Genomic DNA, 20,184 nt, shown 5'->3' on the forward strand with positions numbered 1-20,184 from the left:
CACCCATGCAGCATAAGCTAGCTCTGATGATGAGTGCTAACCAGGGCCCAGACTACATAGGTGATCGGAGTGGCTAACAGTGCACACCTGAGAGCCTAAGCACAGGAAAGCTTCCAGGAGCTCTCAACTGAGCAGATTAACCCCTACACTGCTAAAAGAAACTTGCACTGTTTAATAAGAAGGTGAAGTTCTTCTAATCAGTGCAGGAGAAGAAGAAATCAGACGCTGCGGTCTTCTGGCTCCTCTCTATCACGATAAACCCATGACAGGAAGTTATTATTATTCAAAGATCTATTGATTAAAATTAACTTTTGTTCATGGGATTAGCTCCATAAAATAATTATCATGAATCTTGCAGGAGGAGACTAAGAGAATTTGATCTTGTAACCTTCCCTGATGGTCATTAAAATCCACTGATATTTGGTTAACCACCTCTTAGGCAGCCAGGGTGGTAGTCGTGGCAACGGGCTGTTCTGTTCCCACACCCTGGTGCCCTACAGATGAAATACAGTGTCCCTTCTGCTGCATGTACAGCGTACGCAGCAACACACTCACGGTTATGATCAGAGGTTTCTCGGCTCCTGTCATATCGGCACCGCATTTATGAGCTCTGCAAATTACTTCTGAGACATGGTCTTTTTCCAACAGCTTAACTTTACTAGACAGCAGCAGGGCCGGACTGGCCATCTGACAATTCTGGCAAATGCCAGAAAGGCCTGTCTGGTCATGGGCTGCCTTGTCTGCTATGTTGTTAACAGAATCGGTGGTCTCAAGATACCCATACTGTTAACAGTTGTGATGGAGTATCATTAGAAATTTTGGTCTTGTAGGAAATCTCCCTTTCCTCTATCCAGGGTAATATTAGTAATATATCCCATCTGGTTCATGGGGACGGGAACAACATGGGCCTGTGTGATTTCAAATGCCAGGGCTGAATTTCAGCCCCAGTCCGTACCTGGACAGCAGTATATTCATCACATAGGCAGCACAGTTCAAGCACAGAGACATCTTCCTATCTGCATTCTTCACACAGGCAGCACAAGTTAAACACAGAGACATCTTTTCATCTTTCCCTGCCTTCCGGGCAGAATTGGTTCTTCCTGTCAACTCTGTCTATATCCTTGCAGCCTCTTTCTAGATCCTTGCAGCTTGTCTCACTCTTGGTCAATCTCTGACCCACTATTGGACAATCCCTGTCCCTCTTCTGGACAATCTCTATCCCAATCGTGCTCCAGGTCCACCAGCTTTCTACCAGTCCCAGGTCCAGCTCCAATTGGGAAAGGTGCCAGAATCGCCATCTCAGCTCCTCCTGCCCCAGTCTTGGACCCTGAATCCTCTTCGGGTTGGCTTCTATTCTTGCTGGTGACTGCCTGCATGACTCCCAGCCTGGGGCCCCTTACTGCCTAGCAGCTTTATCCCCGCAGCCTGTAAAGGTACCGTCACACTAAACGATATCGCTAGTGATCCGTGACATTGCAGCGTCCTGGCTAGCGATATCGTTTAGTTTGACAGGCAGCAGCGATCAGGATCCTGCTGTGATATCGCTGGTCGTTGCTGAAAGTCCAGAACTTTATTTGGTCGTCAGACCGGCGTATATCGTCGTGTTTGACACCAAAAGCAACGATGCCAGCAATGTTTTACAATGGTAACCAGGGTAAATATCGGGTTACTAAGCGCAGGGCCGCGCTTAGTAACCCGATGTTTACCCTGGTTACCAGTGTAAAATGTAAAAAAAAAAAAAACAGTACATACTCACCTTCGCATCCCCCGGAGTCCACTTCCCACACTGACTGAGCGCCGTAAAGTGAAAGTGAAAGTACAGCACAGCGGTGACGACACCGCTCTGCTGTTAGGGCCGGCGCTCAGTCAGTGCAGGAAGCGGACGCCGGGGGACGCGAATGTAAGTATGTACTGTTTGTTTTTTTACATTTTACGCTGGTAACCAGGGTAAACATCGGGTTACTAAGCGCGGCCCTGCGCTTAGCAACCCGATGTTTACCCTGGTTACCCGGGGGCCTCGGCATCGTTGGTCGCTGGAGAGCGGTCTGTGTGACAGCTCTCCAGCGATCAAACAGCGACGCTGCAGCAATCGGCATCGTTGTCGCTATCGCTGCAGCATCGCTTAATGTGAAGGTACCTTAAGCCTTCTGCTCTCACTGCTGCGTGCATCTCGCCCTGGGCAAGATTGCCCGGGCTCTGCTGCCTATACAGGAAGTGCTTCTCCTATATCCCTGTGGCTTTGAAGTGCCCTGCTAACTCCTCCCAACTGCTTAATCCCTGTGCTGCCTGCATCTCACTAACACTCCTGTCTATTCGATGCACTCCTATTCCCTATCTCTATTCTAATCCCCATTGGTCCTATACTACTTCCTAACCTTTCCCTAGGCCTATGCACAATACATAACAAATGCATTTACATTGCAGTACACAAACATCAGTAAACATGTATAAACTATGCATTTCACATTAATACACCATGGGGTGCCGCATGTAATATGTGAACAGTGACCAGGGGAGAAGAAGCACGTGAGGGTCACCGCCACCTCCTTACACCTATGTAACATTTTGGATAGCTTCAATGCCCTGTTTTCCCTTTACCTCAGTATTCTTGGTTCCTTTGTCTATAGCAAATGTCGAACTCTGGCCCATGGACCAAATCTGGCCAGCAGGGTGAGTACATTTGGTCCACGATTCTGGGCTGGTCTCCCACTATGTGAGTCCATTATACTGTTTGGAGGACTATATAGGGCTCATTATACTGTATGGAGCACTAAGTGGGGCCAATATACTGTATGGAGCACTATGTTGGGTCGTTATACTGAATAGAGCACTATGTGGGAGCTGTTAGACTGTATGGAGATCTATGTGTGGCCATTATACTGTATGTAGCACTTTGTGTGGCCACTATACTGTATTGAGCACTATGCGGGGCCATTATACTGTATGGGTAACTTTTTGTGGCCAGTATACTGTATGAAACACTTTTTGCGGCTATTATACAGTATGCAGGGCTGTGTGGGAATTGCAGTTTGTAACTCATTCTGTGATGGTTCACCATTATTTTTTTGGGGGATTGAGGGAGGGGGTAGAGTAGGTTCACCATACTGTGCTTCTGAAGGGTACTGTGAAGGAATTCACTGTGTGGGTATCATACTGTGTTTGGGGCCACTTTAATTGAATGATACAGATAATAAAGTATGATGCAAAGTGTTTAATAGTTTAATAGTTTATTACATATTTTAGTTAGACCATTGAGCCATATGCTTTTTACTGCTCTTGCATAACACATTATATTATTCCAATATTTTATTCTACAATCTATTAATTAAAATATACTTTGCTCATGGGACAACCTCTTTAAGATTGTTTCCACATGAAAATATAATTGATAAGGAAAAACTTATGCAATTGTACACATTTTATTTTTAATAACTCAACTATCACTGTTGGTCCACAACTTTGTCCAACTTTTTAATTTTGGACCTCTGTGTGTTTGAGTATCACATCCCTGGTCTATATGGATGAAATTTTCTGGTTTTTTTTTTTTGTTTTTTTTTTTCCCTTTCTCTCTTCCTCTAGGAAACCTTTCTTTTTATCCACAGATTTTTCCAGGATCTGATCCAGGACCAGTTCAAAGAGTAATTTTCCTTCAAGGGGTATGCCGCATAATCTGAGTGTCACCCTGTGTCTAAGCCATAGAGATCTTGCAGCTGCATTCATTAAGACAGCAGAGCAGGCAGCAGGATGGACAGATTCAGCCATTGCATCTCATAAAAATCCTGTGGCCAGATTTCATATAGTAACAGATTGGAGATTAAATTTCCCTAGCAGGTGAGATTCAAGCTGTTCCAGCCAAATAAAGAGGGATCTAGCTATTCTAGTCGCAGCAATATTAAGCTTTAGTAAGGCAGCAGATTCCTCATAGGTCCTGCAAAGGAGCCCATCAGTCTTTCTGTCCATGGAATTTCTAAGGTGGGACGTGTCCTCAAATGGTAAGGAGGTCGTCTTAATTATTTTTGTCACTAGGACATGAATCTTTGGTATCTCGTCGCAGATCTGAGTGTTTTCATCATTAAATGGAAGTCACTCCCTTAATTCTCTTGATGTCATGCGCTGCTTGCAAGCAGAGGCCGGAATACTCACTGCTCCCTGCGCCGGGACTATGTGTGGAGAGCAGTGAATATTCATTTCTCTTTAATAGCGGGCCCAGTAGCCGGCGTCCTGCGGCTGGGCGATCACATGTGCCCGCTACTTAAGTGAATGAATATTCACTGCACTCCATTCCCATAGGCGTGGAGAGCAGTTTATATTGATTCTCTTTAGTAGCAGGTACACGTGATCTCCTGACTGCTGCAAGAAGCCGGCAGCTGCGCTTACTCTGCCCACTATTAACCCCTTACTTACCTCGGACGGGATAGTACGTCCGAGGTCAGCTCCCCTGCTTTGATGCAGGGCTCCGCGGTGAGCCCGCATCAAAGCCGGGACATGTCAGCTGTTTTGAACAGCTGACATGTACCCGCAATAGCGGCGGGTGAAATCGCGATTCACCCGCCGCTATTAACTAGTTAAATGCCGCTGTCAAACGCAGACAGCGGCATTTAACTACCGCATCCGGCCGGGCGGCCGGATATGAGCGCATCGCCGACCCCCGTCACATGATCGGAGGTCGGCGATGCTTCTCCATTGTAACCATAGAGGTCCTTGAGACCTCTATGGTTACTGATCCCCGGCAGCTGTGAGCGCCACCCTGTGGTCGGCGCTCACAGCACACCTGATTTTCTGCTACATAGCAGCGAACAGCAGATCGCTGCTATGTAGCAGAGGCGATCGTGCTGTGCCTGCTTCTAGCCTCCCATGGAGTCTATTGAAGCATGGCAAAAGTTAAAAAAAAGTTAAAAAAAATGAAAAAAATAAAAAAAATATAAAAGTTTAAATCACCCCCCTTTCGCCCCAATCAAAATAAATCAATTAAAAAAAAATCAAACCTACACATATTTGGTATCGCCACGTTCAGAATCGCCCGATCTATCAATAAAAAAAAGCATTAACCTGATCGCTAAACGGCGTAACGAGAAAAAAAATCGAAACGCCAGAATTACGTTTTTTTGGTCGCCGCGACATTGCATTAAAATACAATAACGGGCGATCAAAAGAACGTATCTGCACCGAATTGGAATCATTAAAAACGCCAGCTCTGCACGCAAAAAATAAGCCCTCAACCGACCCCAGATCATGAAAAATGGAGACGCTACAAGTATCGGAAAATGGCGCAATTTTTTTTTTTTTTTTTTTTTTTTTTAACCAAAGTTTGGAATTTTTTTCACCACTTAGGTAAAAAATAACCTAGTCATGTTAGGTGTCTATGAACTTGTAGTGACCTGGAGAATCATAATGGCAGGTCAGTTTTAGCATTTAGTGAACCTAGCAAAAAAGCCAAGCAAAAAACAAGTGTGGGATTGCACTTTTTTTGCAATTTCACCGCACTTGGAATTTTTTTCCCTGTTTTCTAGTACACGACATGGTAAAACCAATGATGTCGTTCAAAAGTACAACTCGTTCTGCAAAAAATAAGCCCTCACATGGTCAAATTGACAGAAAAATAAAAAAGTTATGGCTCTGGGAAGGAGGGGAGTGAAAAACGAACACGGAAAAATGAAGAATCCCAAGGTCATGAAGGAGTTAAAAGAAATGAATATTTGCAGCGCCCCAGGGTCCTGGTCGTTGCAGTAATATCATTCTCCTCTAGGGGGGAGTGATGTTACATTTGGAGACAATAAAGGAGATCTCACTACCAGGTAACACCAACACACAACACACTTCATACTCCAGTCCACTAGGGGGAGCTATGCTCCTATTTATTAGGGCACTCTTCACAATTAGGTAAAACTGGTGGTCTGGATAGGAAGTTAGGCAGATGCTGACTGAGCTTTGCTCAGGCAGTTGCTATCTGAGCTCCGCTCAGGTAGTTGGTCCCTGACAGGGGTGGGATCCTGTCAGAGGCCTAGACAGAAGGCCACGGAGCTGCGCCTGCCCCACGTGCGGCAGCTTCCAGAAAGAGACATGAATAGAGAACTGTATTGTAAATTGTGAGGAGAAGTCATAGCAAAAGGAGAGGAAACCAGAAGGAGTTCTGCCCTGCATAGGCTGCCTCCTTCTGAGGCGCAGGATCCGGAAGCCGGAACACCAAGGGAGCAACAGTCCTTTATGCCTTGCTCCAGAGACCGGCAGGACAGCTAATTTAAAGTTACTGATCCGCCCCCTATACCCAGGAGGCACGGTGTCAACTTGTGGGGGCCGGGGCGTGCTAGAGTCCCTGTAAAAAGCCTCAGGCCACCAGTCATACGGGTTTGTCCTATCCATCTGGGGGACAGAGAAAGAGACATAACATCTAGAACATCTACAACAGTTGTGAGGACCTTATGAGTGGCTCAGCAGTAAGGTACTACGACACTCAGGCGCTAGAGGAAGGCTACTGATTTTCACCTGGATAAGGGGACTCTGGATATGCCTCCAAACCGTCCGGACTCTGCCTGCCCTGTGATCTGGTGCTCTGGACTGTGGACGCTGAAGCCTTCAGTAAAAAGGTAAAAAGACTGCAACCTAGTGTCCTCGTTCTTCACTGCGCCCCTCACCATCCACCATCTTCACACTGGGAAGCCCTGGGGACACACTTCACCTGTGGAAAGGTATACCATCTAGCTGCCATAACATCACCCCAGCGGACCCCTAAGCAGCGTCGGTCACCCTGACCGAATACCACAGGTGGCGTCACGAACATTTCCCCTTTAAAGACCTTTCCCCCCATTTACAATGGAAGTCCCGAGGGCCACGGACCGGGTCAGCCACCGTGACATCCCCCTTGAGAACCGAAGGGCCCAGTACCAAGTACCCCTAGCCCTTGGGGGCGCTCCATATTCACTGCTCTCCACTCCCATGGATGTGGAGAGTCGTGAATATTCATTTATCTTTAGCAGCGGGCACAAGGGTTAGCTGTAGCTGCCTTAAGTGACCTGCAGGTCTTCTGCTATCGCTCCCCCACCACAGCAGGTACATCATTTTAATTGAATGTTCATCTAAGGATGCACATTCAGCTGAAATAAAACGCTGCCATTGATGGCCTCCTGAACTGGGCAAGGATGCCAAAGGGTCTATAGTGCCTGCGGGCCGCATGAAGCAGCCTCAGGGGCCACATGCAGCCCATGTGAAGTGTGTTTGAGACCCCTGGTCTAAAAGGTACCAGAAACAGTACCTCTCTCTGCCACTATTCTGCTAGGAACATGAAATACTGAGGAATAGGGGAAGGGCTTTTAACCTCTCTGCTTGAATTTCCTGTTCCTATTAGATCAGAGAGGTTATCGAATGTCAGTATTGTCATGGTGGCAGCACCACTCTTTTGCAGTCAGTCCTGCATCTGCTTGGCTCAACATCTGCCAGCATCATCACATGAGTGTTACAATCAATCAGCAGCTGTTGATTGGCTGCAGCATTCACATTATGTCTGAGTCTTTTTTTATCCCTCATAGTGTTTGGGTGGTTAAATTAGACGATAGAAACAGTAGCGCTGCATACTGTAGGAAGCTGGCTGGCTTTTGGGTTCTCGGACAGTCTGCTATCTATGTGCTAGGTTTGTATATCAGAGGAATAGAAGTTTACATAATTATACAAAGTTGTCCAGATATTTCATGCCATGCTCTTTCTTAGTTTAAACATCTTTGCGTTACAGGTGTCCAAATTATGTTTTAGGGCACAGATATTAATCCAGATTATGCTTAAAAATCACTTTTGGCTTTGATGGATCACAGGTGCGTCCATTTTGCCTCCTACTTGGCAATGCCCGTGTAAGGATATTTAGAAGTGGTTGAGTTCCAATATTATGATGTCATGGGGATGGACACATTTTATGCATCTACTATGGTCTTGTCTTGGTATCTGTATCTTTTAGGGCAAGATCACACTGGGTGTTTTTTTTTCAACATTTTTGTTCTGCAGTAAAAAATGATCTCTTGGCAGGAATGAAACTGCAGAAAAAAGCATGTTTTCCTTGTGTTTTTTTGGCAGATTTGGCATGCTAGATTTGTCTCTTGTGCATGCTGATAAAGTTTAGTGTTGAAAAAAGTCCTATTTCATAGAATCAGGCTTTGGCACACAAAAACGCAGCAAAACCTGATAACTGCGTTTTTGGTGCGGATTTTCACCACCTATTCAAGTTAATGGTTGAAAAAAAGCTTAAAAATCGCTGAAAGAAGTGACATGCTCTATGTCCAAAAAAACAATGAAAGCACAAAATACTGATGAAAAAAAAACCAATGTGTGTGCATGAGATTTCTTAAATTTCACATGCTTTGCCGGTACCGTACAATGCAGCTGAAAATAACCATAAAAAACACCTAGTATGAACTTAGCCGAAGACTGAAATAATGAACCTTGTTACGGACATATGCAATGTCCGCTACTTCTTGACATGCACTTTTGATAGGGAGAAGAGATAATGTTGAACCCTACAAGGGACTCTTCCAAGCACACAATGCTTGTTGCCTCGGGGTGATCTTCGACTCTGACCTCTCTTTCAAGCCACATATGCAAGCCCTTGCCTCCTCCTGCCATCTCAAGCTCAAAAATATTTCCCGGATCTGTGCATTCCTTGACCATAAAGCCACAAAAACACTAGTGCACACCCTTATCATCTCCCGCCTCGACTACTGCAACCTCCTACTCTCTGGCCTTCCATATAGCACTCTGGCACCTCTCCAATCCATCCTACACTCTGCTGCCGATTAATCCACCTGTCTCCCCATTATTCCCCAGCCTCCCCTCTGCCAAGCCCTTCACTGGCTTTCTACAGTATTATCTAGAGGCTCCAGTTCAAAACTCCAACTATGACATACAAAGCCATGCACAACCTGTCTCCTCCATATATCTGTGACATGGTCTCCCGGTACTTACCCACACACAACCTTTGATCCTCTCAAGATCTCCTTTTCTACTCTCCTCTTATCTCTTCTTCCCACAACCGCATACAAGACTTCTCCCGTGCTTCCCCCATACTCTAGAACTCTCTACCCCAACACATCAGACTCTAGCCTACCACGGAAACCGTCAAAAAGAACCTGAAGACCACCTCTTCCGACAAGCCTACAACATGCAGTTATCCTTAGTCTGCTGAACCACCGTACGGCCAGCTCTACCCTCTCCTAGTGTATCCTCACCCATCCCCTGTAGACTGTGAGCCCTTGCAGGCAGGGTCCTCTCTGTACTTGTGTGTGCCTTGTTTTGCTCATTTTTTTTGTACTTGTCTATAATTGCCCCTTCCATGTGTAAAACGCCATGGAATAAATGGCGCTATAAAAATGAATAATAATAATAATAATTTAGAATGGAAACTCTCAAACATGCCTCTGTAATTTAATATGGTTAATACAATTGTCCTCCATGAATAGTATAATTTTCAAAAACATTGTTTTAAAGTCCGGGATCCAAAGTCTGACAAGTCCTATTATAAGGAATGGGTCATAGCAGTCATGTGCCATCACAAAGTCATCAGCATTGCTCACATTTTCATCTTGAAGTCAACATCAGTAGGTGAGACAGCTCAAAATGATAAAGCCCAAGCATATACGTTTTATAGGAAACATTTATTATCTTTTAACAATTAGTTTTGAGACACTTATTTAAATTAATGTGAAATATCCAATGGATATGTATTATAGAGGCGTGTTATCTTTTGTGGATGATTATTGGTAATTGCAGACATTAATCATCATTTAGTGCTCCAAACCAGGGGTGGGCAATTAATTTTCCCAAGGGTTCACATACAAACTGGGAACCAATCAACTAAACTTAATTCTGTACATTATTAATATCATCTTTTTATTAAAAAAGTCATAAACTATATGGTTTTGATTAGTTGATACTAGTAAATCTACAAGAGCATATAAAAAAATTGTCCGATTTTCATCACGAAAAAAACACCTCATTTTTCATCTGTATTGCCATCTGTGTGACAAGCATTTGATAAATAAGCAGTGAATTACATTTACAAAACCAAATACATTTTTCTATGTTAATAATTTTAATCAATCAACAGAAATCAGATGCTAAACTGTTGATGTTGATCCTTATGAGATCCATTATTTTATACGCACCCATAGACTGACTGGGGAGTCTCACCTGAACTGGGGATGACTGTTCATTGCAATTTTTTTCACTCAAACACTTGATCCATGTGAAAGACTTTTTATCTTAACAGCTCAATAGCAAAACATTAGTTTTAGTGATGTCTATGTGAAGTCAGGATTTTTTTTATTACACAGACAACACTCATACGGTCTTATGAACATAGCCTAATAATGCATGGGACAATAAGCGTTATGGTATTAGCAGGTAATCAAGCAATGGAAAAATGGTGAGCACTGGGAAAAAATGCATTGTCCACCCATTCCATATGCATGGATCCACATGTCACGTGGGGAGATCATAGATGAGAGCCCATGTGAGGGGGTCAGCCCTTACATCTCTTGCACAAGACATAGAATGTCTAGCAAAGTAACACACAAGCTCCGTGCAAAAGGGTGAGGTAAGGGAAAACCCTTTTACACACAAAATTGAGAAGCACAAGAGTACATGGTGGGGAATCAAGAGCAGTTTAGGGAGCACACTTCACCATTGTCGGATGGAGAAAAGGGGCACATAGAATAATACATGTGAAGACTACATGTAGTGGAGTTGAGGGGTACGTCACACTGATGGATCCAGTATAAATCAGAAATACTTCACTCAAGTGTATAAACTGTAAGATGTTTCAGGGAGATGCAGATGCTCCTAAATAGCTGATCTCCCAACATACAAACTGTAGTTGGGGCTTTCATCCTGCAATTAGGGTATTAAGAAAGTGGTAAAAGTATCTGAAATGGTACATAGACCAACTTAGCACAGCCTCGGCACACTATGCAGTCTCTTAGGTCTTCTTTAATTACACTTTCCAGACCGCACTTATTTGCTCACTAGGTGCAAGTTATATGAAGCAAATGGGTATGGTAGTCCTAAGTTTTGCTCACTATTTTCCTCATGAATCCTCCCACCAAGATTTGAGTAGCCCTACTGACAGCAATGGACTAAGCATCACCTTGCTTTTTTCAACAGCACCCACTTCTACCAATAAAAAGATGCCACCTGGGGCAGGGCTACAATTGAATTTATAGTTCTGACAAAAAAGAGAATCATGGATCAGTTCAATTACCCTTTTTGATCCTTTGACTATCTCTGTCAGCAGGTCGGACAGACAAACTCAAAACAACAGATGTGGGGCATAGGTCGCAATTTACCTAAGTCTTCTCCAAACTTCTCCAAATTTTCTCTTTCTTGTACATGACATGTCACTTTATTTTTACTGTTTCTGTTGTATTCTTTTTTTTTTCAGTTATGTGCGTTTCTTTTTTTTAATACCAGACAAGATTCATTTTCTGAGTAAAATATTTATGCTCCCCTGTGTGGATTCTCTGATGTATAACCAGATTTGACTTCCTTGCAAATAATTTTCCACATTCTGAACATGTAAAAGGTTTCTCTCCTGTGTGAATTTTCTGATGGCTAATAAGAGCAGACTTATTGCTGAAACGTTTCTCACATTCTGAACATGAATATGGCTTCTCCCCTGTGTGACTTCTCTGATGAATAACCAGATTTGACTTACTTGTAAAGGATTTTCCACATTCTGAACATGAAAAAGGTTTCTCCCCTGTGTGAATTCTCTGATGCTTAACTAGAATTGACTTCCTTGTAAAGAATTTTCCACACTGTGAACATGAAAAAGGTTTCTCCCCTGCATGAATTTTCTGATGAAGAACAAGAGCAGACTTGTTGCTGAAACATTGCTCACATTCTGAACAAGATTGTGGATTCACACCTGTGTGATTTTTCTGATGTTTAACTAGTGTTGATTTTAGATTAAACAATTTTCCACATTCTAAACAGGCAAATGGCTTTTTCTCTGTGTGATTTTTCTGATGCATAGCAAGAGAGTATTTATTGGTAAAACACTTCCCACATTCTGAACATAAAAACGGCTTTTCACCTGTATGACTTCTCTGATGTCTAATGAGAGAGCTTTTGTATTTAAAACATAACTCACATTCTGAACATGAAAATGTCTTTTTCTCAGTGTGAATTCTCTGATGTTTTGTAAGAGATGATTTTTCATGAAAACGTTTGTCACATTCTGAACATGAAAATGGCTTAAATACTTGATGAATGTTTTGATGCGAAACAAGATGTTTTTTATCTCTATAACATTTTCCACATTCTGAACATGAAAATGGTTTCTCCCCTGTGTGAATTCTCTGGTGTCTAACCAAATTTTCCTTTTTTGCAAAGAATTTTCCACATTCTGAACATGAAAAAGGTTTCTCCCCTGTGTGAATTCTCTGATGTGTAACCAGAATTGACTTACTTGTAAAGAATTTTCCACATTCTGAACATGAAAAAGGTTTCTCCCCTGTGTGAATTCTCTGATGTGTAAAAAGAATTGACTTACTTGTAAAGAATTTCCCACATTCGGAGCATGAAAATGGCTTCTCCCCTGTGTGATTTCTCTGATGCATAACAAGAGTGAATTTAGTGCTAAAACATTTCCCACATTCTGAACATAAAAAAGGCTTTTCACCTGTGTGACTTCTCTGATGTCTAAGGAGTGAGTGTTTGTATCTAAAACCTAACCCACATTCTGGACATGAAAATTCCTTTTTCTCTGTGTGAATTCTCTGATGTTTTGTAAAAGATGATTTTTCATGAAAACATTTGTCACATTCTGAGCATGAATATGGCTTCTCTCCTGTGTGAGTTCTCTGATGTGTAACAAGATGTGATTTCCGATTAAAACATTTTGCACATTCTGAACAGGAAAATGGCTTAAATACTTGGTGGATGTATTGATGTGAAACAAGATGTTTTTTATCTCTGTAACATTTCCCACATTCTGAACATGAAAAAGGTTTCTCCCCTGTGTGAATTCTCTGATGTGTAACCAGCCTTGACTTATTTGCAAAGAATTTTCCACATTCTGAACATGAAAATGGCTTCTCGCCTGTGTGAATTCTCTGATGTCCAACCAGATGTATATTCCGATTAAAACACTTCCCACATTCTGGACATGAACATTTTTTAAACCTTTGATGAATCTTTTGATGTGTGACAAGATGTTTTTTAGCTCTATAACATTTCCCGCATTCTGAACATGAATATTTTTTCTTTGCAGGGTGGGCTGTTTGCGATTTATCACCCCTTTTGTGATTTTTAGTTTGCTTAACAGTCTTTGATAGGATTTGTTTAAAACATTCAGATGATAGGTCTTTGTTTTGCACTTCAAATATATGTTGTGTTATGCCACTATCTTCTGCTCTGAACACTAAAGATATCCGGTGTCCTTGTAATGTCCTGGAACAGTAATCTGTCAAAAATATAACTTTTATTAAAAGGATTGTCCAATTAAAACAATTAAAAACTTACTGATCGGTGGAAGTCCAACTTTTGGAACCTGTGTCAATCAGCAGAATGAGAAATCCTTATGCCAGATGAGGCACTTTTATCCTCGTTACAAAATGGAGCAGCAGGTCGTATGCCAGACCACCACTCAATTAAATTTCTATAGGATTGCCAAAAAGAGTTTAGTGAAGCCCCAGCGGGGATGAATCAAACAGATTGTCAAGCATGTGCACTGACAATATTTTAAGAACTCTAGACTGTATGATTCTTATTGGTCAATTTTCCTACTACAATCAGATATAAAAAAATTGCCAAAATATTAGCCAGTTGGGTAAATTCAGTAAATTGTGCATTAATACATCCTGAAAAAAATAGGCTTTATGTCTGGTTGCTCAACGACCTTTAATACACACATTGGTTTTACAAACACTAAAGTGACTTATTATCATATCGGATCCAGGGCAATTTTGACAGGCGATGTCTCCAAAACATTCAACTTGATTGAGTGGCATTTCTTGTGCAGTATATTTTCAGATTAGGGTTCAGAGACATCTATATTTCATGGGTACACTACAATAAACCTAACTCCCAGGTAACAATGAAGAGGTAGACCTCAGAATCCTTTCAGCTACAAATTGGCACCAGGCAGGGCTGCCCTTTATCACCATGTCATTCAAGACCTCTTTACTTTTGACATCCTATCCTTCGTTGGACTAAACCAAACATGGCTGATACCCTTTGACACAGCCTCCCGTGCTGCGTTGTGTTACGATGGCCTTCACTTCAACCACACTTCTCGCCCTAGGAATAGACATGTTGGAGGAATTGGTTTTCTCCTTTCTGACAATGGTTATATTAACTGAATCCCACTTCTGCCCTTCCTTCTTTAGAAATGCACTCTCTCCGTATCCAGTCTCCCTCCATCCTCCAAGTGGCCCTCATATACAGCTGCCCGAGCCTGGCCTTTGCTTTTATTGACCACTTCTCTTTCTCTCTTCCAACACTTCCACCATCATGGGTGACTTCAACATCCCTCTATTGACACCCACCAGTCGGCAATCCCCAAACTCATTTCACTTGCTTCAATCTTTCGTCTTACACAACAGTCCTCCATAGCCACCCACATACTGTACACTAGACCTAATCTTCACCTGCTTCTGCTCCCTAACCTCACCTCTCCCCCATCTGACCACCATTTACTCAATTTTTTATAGCTGATCTTTTCACCTGCCCCACAAGTCCAGCTGCCAACTAGACATTCACACACTCTCTGACTCATTTCTATCGCTGTCCTCCATATCTTTACTCCACGACCCAGACACAGCCACCATTCACTACAATGCCACACTAGCATCAGCTATTGACTCTGTGACTTTTGTGCATGGCAGAATTCAGCAAATTAACAGTCAACCTCAGCACACCAATTTCACAAAAAAACTTTGGCAAGTGTCTAGGGATGCGGAGAGGCTCGTGAAAAAAACGCGCTTGCAGGAAGTTGCCTCATTCAAACAACTTTCACATTTATATTGACCCTCACAAATGCTAAACAGGACCACTTCACAACCATCATATCTGCTCTACACCATAATCCCAGTTATTCAACACTCAATTGCCTCCTTCACCCACCATTGCCCGTACCGACTTCCCTTGTTTCTGCAGAAGACTTTGCTGCACATTTCAAAAACAAGACCGACCAAATCAGACAAGTCCTCACTGCTCTACCAACACAACCCCTTCATATAACAGACCAGTGCCCTTCCTCCATAAAATTCCTCCCCAACATCACTGAAGGAAAATTATGTCGAATGGGAAGGTAATCCCTTCCACATCGTATATCAGATTTATGTTGAGATATACGGTCTTTGATCGCCTGTGTAGTTTCACCAACGTAAACCTTGCCGCACGGGCATTTAATGGTATAGACCACATATTTAGACTCACATGTGTAGTAGCCTTGTATTAGAATATTGGCTCCTGTGGATGGATGTGAGATTTTGTGGCCCTTTAACACATTGTGCACACTGTAAACAGGGGAAGGTACCTTTCTTCTGGTTTTTTTTTGAGTGGATCCAATATCAGCCCTTACTAGTTTATTCCTCAAATTGCTAGGTTTTCTGAAACAAGGTAAAAAAGGTGTAGGACCGAAACGTTATGAGCCTTGGGACTGCATGATCTAAATAAACCTAATTGCAGACTGAGCGCCGGATTTCTTTTGATCTTATAAATCAAGGGAGTGGTATCCTTCTCCGAGCACCTTCTTTTTTACAGGGTGACGTGTATCCTATTTTTGTCCAATTTCAAAATAAGATAGCTGGGTATAAGACTTCCTATTGAAACACAATAGCTTCTATTTGTAAGTAGAATCTGTGACTGCTCTATATTTATTGGTTACTACTCACCTGAGTCGTCATATGTAGGAATCTCTTCCTTACACTGCACATCATTTATCACATGAACGTTGGTATTTTCTTGCTTACACTCCTGTAGAAGAGGATGGGGCCATATCTCTGGTGTTGCCCTCTTACTTGATAGAACTGGAGAAAACACATACAGGGACTGAATTCATTCTTTACATACAGATAATTATAGGCCGTGTGTATTTAGTCCTGTCTATTACCTGGTGATGTGAGGGGCTGGGGAACCTCCATCATGACGTCCTTGTACAGATCTTTGTGTCCTTCTAAATACTCCCACTCCTCCATGGTGAAATAGACGGTGACATCCTGACACCTTATAGGAACCTGACACATACAATGATACCGTCATCCCCCCGATCCCTCCATAGCATTACTTTATAATTTCCCAGCATTCACAGCAGTGTCACCTCTCCAGTCAGCAGTGCAATCATCTTGCAGGCGAGTTCTAGGGTCTTCTGGTCATTGATGTCCTCATGTATCATTGGGAAAGATGGAGGTTCAGTGATTGGGCTCAGGGTTCTTCCCCATCCTTCAGACATACGGTTCTGACAGAGCTCACTAGAGGTCTTCTTCAGTACTATGTAATCCTGGTTATGGAGAGACATATTAATAAATCTGACTACAGACATTTCCATAGTCCTCATCTCTACAGTTCTGTAAATATGTTATTCCCATAGATAAGATGATGCAATATGATGTCATCAGAATCGCTCACCTCTCCAATAAGCCAGGAGAGGACCTTTAGGGTGAGGTGTAATATCTTCTCCTCCATATTGCACCTGTCCCTAGACATCTGGAAAGTTCTCTTACATAGTAAATCTTCACTGAGAGGATCTGATATTGTAGGAACCTGAATGGGAAGAAAATAAGCCAAAGTAAAATGCTAAAGAATTACTTGTGATAAGAGGAAACATAGGAGGAGATATAGCATGTAGATGTTTACTACCAGTAACATTTGGAGAATTTTTCCCAAAATTTTGATTTGCAATGAATAAATTTACATATTAGGAAGCCTTAAATTGTTAGGAAAATATTGGAAGAACTTTGCAAGATCCCCTAGGAGTCAACTGAACATGTTTTGACTTCAATAATGTAACCACAGCCAACAGATTGAAGCCAGAGGTAACCAATAACATATTGAACAACATACTGCAGTATCAGACTTTTCAGGTGACCTAAACAGTCAAAGTATTTTCCACATCCTTGGCATGAATTTGGCTTCTCCCCTGTGTGAGATCTCTGATATATAACAAAATATGATTTAGTGCTATAATGTTTTCCATATACTGAGCATGAAAATGACTTATTTGTTTGAATTCTCTGTTAAGCAATATTAGAAAGTTAAAATGTTTCCCATATTCTAAAATTAAAACTAACTTGAACCCTGTATAAATTCTCTGATATGCAACAAGATTTGCCTTGAAGGGAATCTGCCAGGAATTATTTGATATGTAATCTGAGGCCAGTATAATGTAGCAGCGGAAACAGATTTCAGGGATGTGTCCCACACTAGGCTGTGTGCCGTTTATTGCAAACATTGAAGGTTTTATCATTAGATGATTATCACTGCTGGGGCTACAGTGGAGCCCTCGTCAGACCATGCCCCTCCTCTGATAATAACCAGTTTACTGTCAAAAGACAATGTACAGAGCAAGCTGCGGTGTGGGGTTAGCGTTCTGAGCTCTGCTGCATGTTACATCTAAAAATTCTGATTGTGTCACAACTGCTACACCCAGTAAACTAAATGATACATCATTGGAATCAGGGTCACTTTTTCTGCATTATACTGATCTCAAATGGGGTAGCAAAAACCTGGTGGCAGGTTCCTTTTAAAACTAAAATGTTTTCCATTCTGGATATAAAAATGGCTTCTCCATTGTGTGACTTCCCTGATGTCTAACAACATGTGAATTCTGTTTATAACTATTTACACAATGTGAATATGAAAATGGCTTACACCCAGTCTGAATTTTCTGATGGAGAACAAGAGCACTCTTATTGCTGAAAGGTTTCTCACATTCTGATGTTGTAAAAGACATGATTTGTGATGAAAATATTTCCCACATTCTGGACATGAATATGGCTTCTCCCCTGTGTGAATTCTCTTATGTGTAACAAGACTTGATTTCTGGTTAAAACATTTCCTGCATTCTGAAACTGAAAATGGTTTCTTTACATGGTGAGTTATTTCTGCTTTATCATCCCTTTTTGTCATTTTTAGTTTGCTTAACAGTCTTTGATAGTACCCGTTTAACATGTTCAAACGATAGATCTTTGCTTTGATCTTCATACGTATTTTGCATTATGCCGCCATCTTCTGCTCTGAAATCTGAAGATATCCAATGTTGTTGTAATCTCCTGAAACAGTCATCTGCCAAAAACATAACCTGTATTAAAAGGGTTGTCCAGTTCAAACAATTTATCACCTATCCAAAGGATAGGAGAAAACTTACTGGTCAGTTGTTGTACAACTGTTGGGACCTAGGTTGATCAGAAGAATTTCTGATGGCACTTTTAATCCCCGTTAAAAAATGGAGCAGCAGGTCGAACCTTTGACCACAGATCCATTTATTCTTCAATGAAATGCCAGAAAAACCTGAGTGAAGCCATAGTGGAAATGAATGTAGCAGTGGTCAAGCATGTGCTCTGCCAGCCTGGTAAGGACCGCAGACTGTGATTCTTATAGCCAAATTTCCAACTCAAATATATTAACATTTTGGACAAAATTTGTTCAATAAAACTCCCTTGCCAAATGGGCTTTATACCTGGTTCCTCAAAGACCCTTAAAATACTTAGGAGCTTATTCAAACCCTTAAGCACCTCACTATCATGAGGTCCAAGGCAATTTTGTACTGTGAAGTCTCTAAAGCATTCAACTCGATTGAGATTTATTTCTTGTTGCATACACTTTCAGATTTGGGTTCGGAGAAACCTTTAATTTCATGGGGGGTATACACTGAACCAAACTCCTGGGTAATGGTAACTAGGTGAACCTCAGGACCCTTTCAGCTACAATGTGGCACCAGGCAGGGCTGCCCTTTATCATCATTATTATTCGCATTATCAATCTAGCCCCCTGGCAATACATCTACGGCAAGACTCTGCAGTACTCGCTTCAGATGAACCCTCAATGAGCGAGAAAGTCAGTTTATATGCAGATAATACAGTCCTTCACCTTGTGGATCTTGATATGTAACTCTAACACATTATGGACTGTCTACATCACTTTGGTGCCGTGTCTGAACGCCAAATTAATTGGTCCAAGTCTAGTTTGTTACCTTCAAATATAATGGCTCCTTCTAGACCAGTGGCACAAGTGCCACTAAAAAAGGAATCAACCATCACATAATTGGGTGTCATGGTGTATAGGTCTAAATGTAACGCCACATTTGTCCTACATAAAGTAAGCTCCCATTATGGACGACAGCTGGATTAAGTATAATTTAAATGACTCCTTTTTCCAAAAAAATGTGTGTTGCAACACTCATACATATAATATATATATATATATATATATATATATATATATATATACCGTATATACTCGAGTATAAGCCGACCCGAGTATAAGCCGACCCCCCTAATTTTGCCACAAAAAACTGGGAAAACTTATTGACTCGAGTATAAGCCTAGGGTGGAAAATGCAGCAGCTACCGGTGAATTTCAAAAATAAAAATAGATGCTCCATACCGTTCATTATTGCCCCAAAGGAGGTTCCATATAAAGCTGTGCCACATATAATGCTCCATACCGTTGATTATTGCCCCATAGATGCTCCATATATAGCTGTGCCATATAGAATGCTCTGCACCATTCATTATGGCCCCATAGATGCCCCATATACAATGCTCTGCACCGTTCATTATGGCCCCATAGATGCTCCATATAAAGCAGTGCCATATAATGCTCTGCACTGTTCATTATGGCCCCATAGATGCTCCTTATTAAGCTGTGCCATATATGCTCTGCACTGTTCATTGTTGCCCCATAGATGTGCCATATAAATCTGTGCCATATATAATGCTCTGCACCGTTGCCCCATAGATGTGCCATATAAATCTGTGCCATATATAATGCTCTGCACCGTTGCCCCATAGATGTGCCATATAAAGCAGTGCCATATATAGTGCTCTGCACCGTTGCCCCATAGATGTGCCATATATAATGCTCTGCACCGTTGCCCCATAGATGTGCCATATAAATCTGTGCCATATATAATGCTCTGCACCGTTGCCCCATAGATGTGCCATATAAATCTGTGCCATATATAATGCTCTGCACCGTTGCCCCA

General features: G+C 42.0%; 2 protein-coding genes across 3 annotated transcripts in view; both read right to left on the reverse strand.

The window, feature by feature from the left end:
• Positions 1 to 20,184, reverse strand: part of LOC143767340 (uncharacterized) — a 254,994-nt gene that overhangs the window by 96,310 nt on the left and 138,500 nt on the right. The gene's annotated exons all lie outside the window — the stretch shown is intronic.
• Positions 9,404 to 20,184, reverse strand: part of LOC143767338 (uncharacterized) — a 149,485-nt gene continuing 138,704 nt past the window's right edge. Inside the window, exons 7-12 of one of the 2 annotated variants that reach the window (XM_077255573.1) lie at positions 18,140 to 18,264; positions 16,609 to 16,743; positions 16,301 to 16,480; positions 16,094 to 16,217; positions 15,876 to 16,010; positions 9,404 to 13,441 (exon numbers count right to left, since the gene is read on the reverse strand). In XM_077255573.1, coding sequence (XP_077111688.1) covers positions 11,436 to 13,441; positions 15,876 to 16,010; positions 16,094 to 16,217; positions 16,301 to 16,480; positions 16,609 to 16,743; positions 18,140 to 18,264 — 2,705 coding nt within the window. In that variant the 3' untranslated portion in view covers positions 9,404 to 11,435. The remainder of the gene's footprint in view (positions 13,442 to 15,875; positions 16,011 to 16,093; positions 16,218 to 16,300; positions 16,481 to 16,608; positions 16,744 to 18,139; positions 18,265 to 20,184) is intronic. The other variant, XM_077255572.1, reaches the window with a different exon arrangement.

The sequence above is a fragment of the Ranitomeya variabilis genome, chromosome 4 (assembly GCF_051348905.1).
Source record: "Ranitomeya variabilis isolate aRanVar5 chromosome 4, aRanVar5.hap1, whole genome shotgun sequence".
Taxonomy (NCBI): domain Eukaryota; kingdom Metazoa; phylum Chordata; class Amphibia; order Anura; family Dendrobatidae; genus Ranitomeya; species Ranitomeya variabilis.